Below are 2,429 nucleotides of genomic sequence, written 5' to 3'. Positions count from 1 at the left end.
TATACCTTTGCAACTTGTTGTAAGGTATATATGGGAGATATGTGCCTTTCATAGTCATGATGTGCATGTAAGCATGAAGCAAATACATGTGAGCAAGGGATATGAACTTTCTGGAACTTGCCACAATCACACCACAATTCATCAAGCCTTACTGCAAATCTCCCAGTTGGTCGAACTTCTCTGGAATGTTGCGTTTCTTCCACTAGAAATCTACTGCTTGATCTGTCAAAGCTGATAACTCTATGAGTATTTGCCTTAGACTGTGCATCTTGAATAGTTTTATTTGCAATTTCCGAGTAAACATGTCCAACATTAATCATTGCGCCCACTTCCCTACCTCTTTAAACGAAAAACTTGTTGCAACGAGTGTATGTGGCCATTACCATGGAACAAATTGGCAAATTTCGTGTTTTCTTCAATACGGAATTAATTGACTCAGCTAGGTTTGTTGTCATGTGTCCCCAACATCGTCCATTGTCCCATGCTAGTGTCCATTTTTTCCTAGGAATGTTGTCTAACCATTGAGCTGCTTCAACATTAGTATCTCTTACTATGTTGTTATAGTAAAAGAATCTAGGTTCAGTCATCCCGTAAGCTGCAAAAAAAAATTATTAAATAATTAAAAGTAATAATCAAATGCTTTTAAAAAAGTAATGATAAACTTACCCATATTGACGATATCCTTCTTTAGTGCTGCATTTTTTAATCGTCGCATGAAATTTTGTGCAATATGTTGAATACAATAGACATGAACAGAATTGTTTTCCGTCCAGCCACTTCTATTTCTTGAGTATGCACTTTGAATAGCTTCATGACGATCAGAAATAAGGCACAACCCATCTTGCGGTGTTACATACCGCCTCAAGTTCTTAAGAAAAAAAAAACCATGCATCGCTAGTTTCACATTCAACAACAGCAAATGCAATAGGAATTATGTTGTTGCGACCATCTTGCGCAACTGCGACCAATAGTGTACCTTTGTATCTCCCGTATAAAAAGGTACCATCTACTTGTACAATTGGTTTGCAGAAGGTAAAACCATCAATGCATGGTTTAAAGGTCCAAAATAACCTTTTGAATATAACACTCCCCTCGTCCAATAATTCACCTTGGTAAGTCGGTTGCGTATTTAATTTTCAAATAAAACCTGGAACATACATTTGCATTGCTTGCAACATACCTGGTAACTTGTTGTACGACTCCTCCCAGTTTCCAAAGATATTCTCAATGGCATGTTGCTTGGCCAACCATCCCTTTCTGTAACTAATTGTATAACCCATGGTGGACTTGATGTGGGCTATGATGGTTGAAATGGATGCCGATGGATCAACCTCAATAATTTCACCAATGCTTTGAGCAATCATTTGTGATCCCAATTTATTATGATCTTGGGAGATAAGTGGGGAAACACATGTGTGGGGGCCCTCAAGGATCATGATTTCCCAATGTTGTTCCCTGGTGCGCAATATACCACGACATCTCCAGGCATAGTCGTGGTGAACGCATTCCGTAACAAGCCTACTACTGCTTGAGTTTTTAACCTTGTAAGTGCAATGGTTGACAATGTGAAATCTATTTATGGCGTCCTGCATTTGTTCTTTTGTTTGGAAGCGTTGACCAACAAATAGTGTTCCAGGTGGATACACAACCATATCACGCTCCAACAAATGGCTATACTCAGTGTCTTGTTAGATTTCATTGGGAAACTCTAAAAAGTGTGGAGGTGGGTTGTATATGGCTACTGGTTGTGGTTGTAGTGGTGGATTATTTGGAATTGGGAGGGTTTCTTCATCATCATGTTCATGTGCAGAGAGAATTTCGTCTTCGTCCTCGCTAAAAGGATCAAAGACATTTTCTGTTGGGAGACCAACAACAACATCATCTTCAATGTTGGTTTCAACATTGGGTTAAGAAGCAGAAGGTGTAGCTTGCTCAAATGGCTGAGAAGGTATTTGATTAAGGTCCATGATTGGACCACTTAAAAGCTGTGTGTATGACTCAATGTCGTAGTTAGAGGGGATATCATAAGAAGGGCCAGATGGGTTAGTGTACTGGTAACTTTGATAAATTTCGTAAGGTGAACGTGAAGGTGAAACTTGTGGTGCATGTGATTCAACTGTAGTAAATGTAGCATATAATTCAATACCTGATTGAAGTTGATTAGAATCGTGAACATTGAAAAGTGCCTCAACGTCTTCATCATCCGTCAACTCAACACATGTATAGTTACTAACCCCTGGGCCAAGTCTAATAGGGTACCGAAAATGTATGTTAGCCACCCTCTCAGAATCTTGTCGATGTAGCTTTCTGTGGATGACTATTTGAAGCCTTTCTAGAGTAATTCCTCTGTTGATACGAACTAATTTTGCAGATGGAGAGGAGAAGGTGATTCCTTCATTCGGACATTGGTTAATGGAACCATCAGAATG

At 39.2% G+C, this 2,429-nt stretch overlaps 1 protein-coding gene across 1 annotated transcript; it reads right to left on the bottom strand.

Moving 5' to 3' along the window:
* Positions 1–341: 341 nt before the first annotated feature.
* On the bottom strand, positions 342–1,652 carry LOC145953511 (uncharacterized). The gene is made up of 3 exons (XM_083067480.1): positions 1,181–1,652; positions 667–894; positions 342–595 (listed from the first exon to the last, which is right to left on the bottom strand). The coding sequence occupies exons 1-3, from the start codon at positions 1,650–1,652 to the stop codon at positions 342–344; spliced, it is 954 nt and encodes a 317-aa protein (XP_082923606.1).
* Between the last annotated feature and the right edge of the window lie 777 nt (positions 1,653–2,429).

The sequence above is a fragment of the Cajanus cajan genome, chromosome 11 (assembly GCF_000230855.2).
Source record: "Cajanus cajan strain Asha chromosome 11, NIPB_CcT2T_4, whole genome shotgun sequence".
NCBI classification, from domain to species: Eukaryota; Viridiplantae; Streptophyta; class Magnoliopsida; order Fabales; family Fabaceae; genus Cajanus; species Cajanus cajan.
Note: the sequence above shows the minus strand (reverse complement) of the source record. Positions and strands in the feature narration are given on the sequence as shown.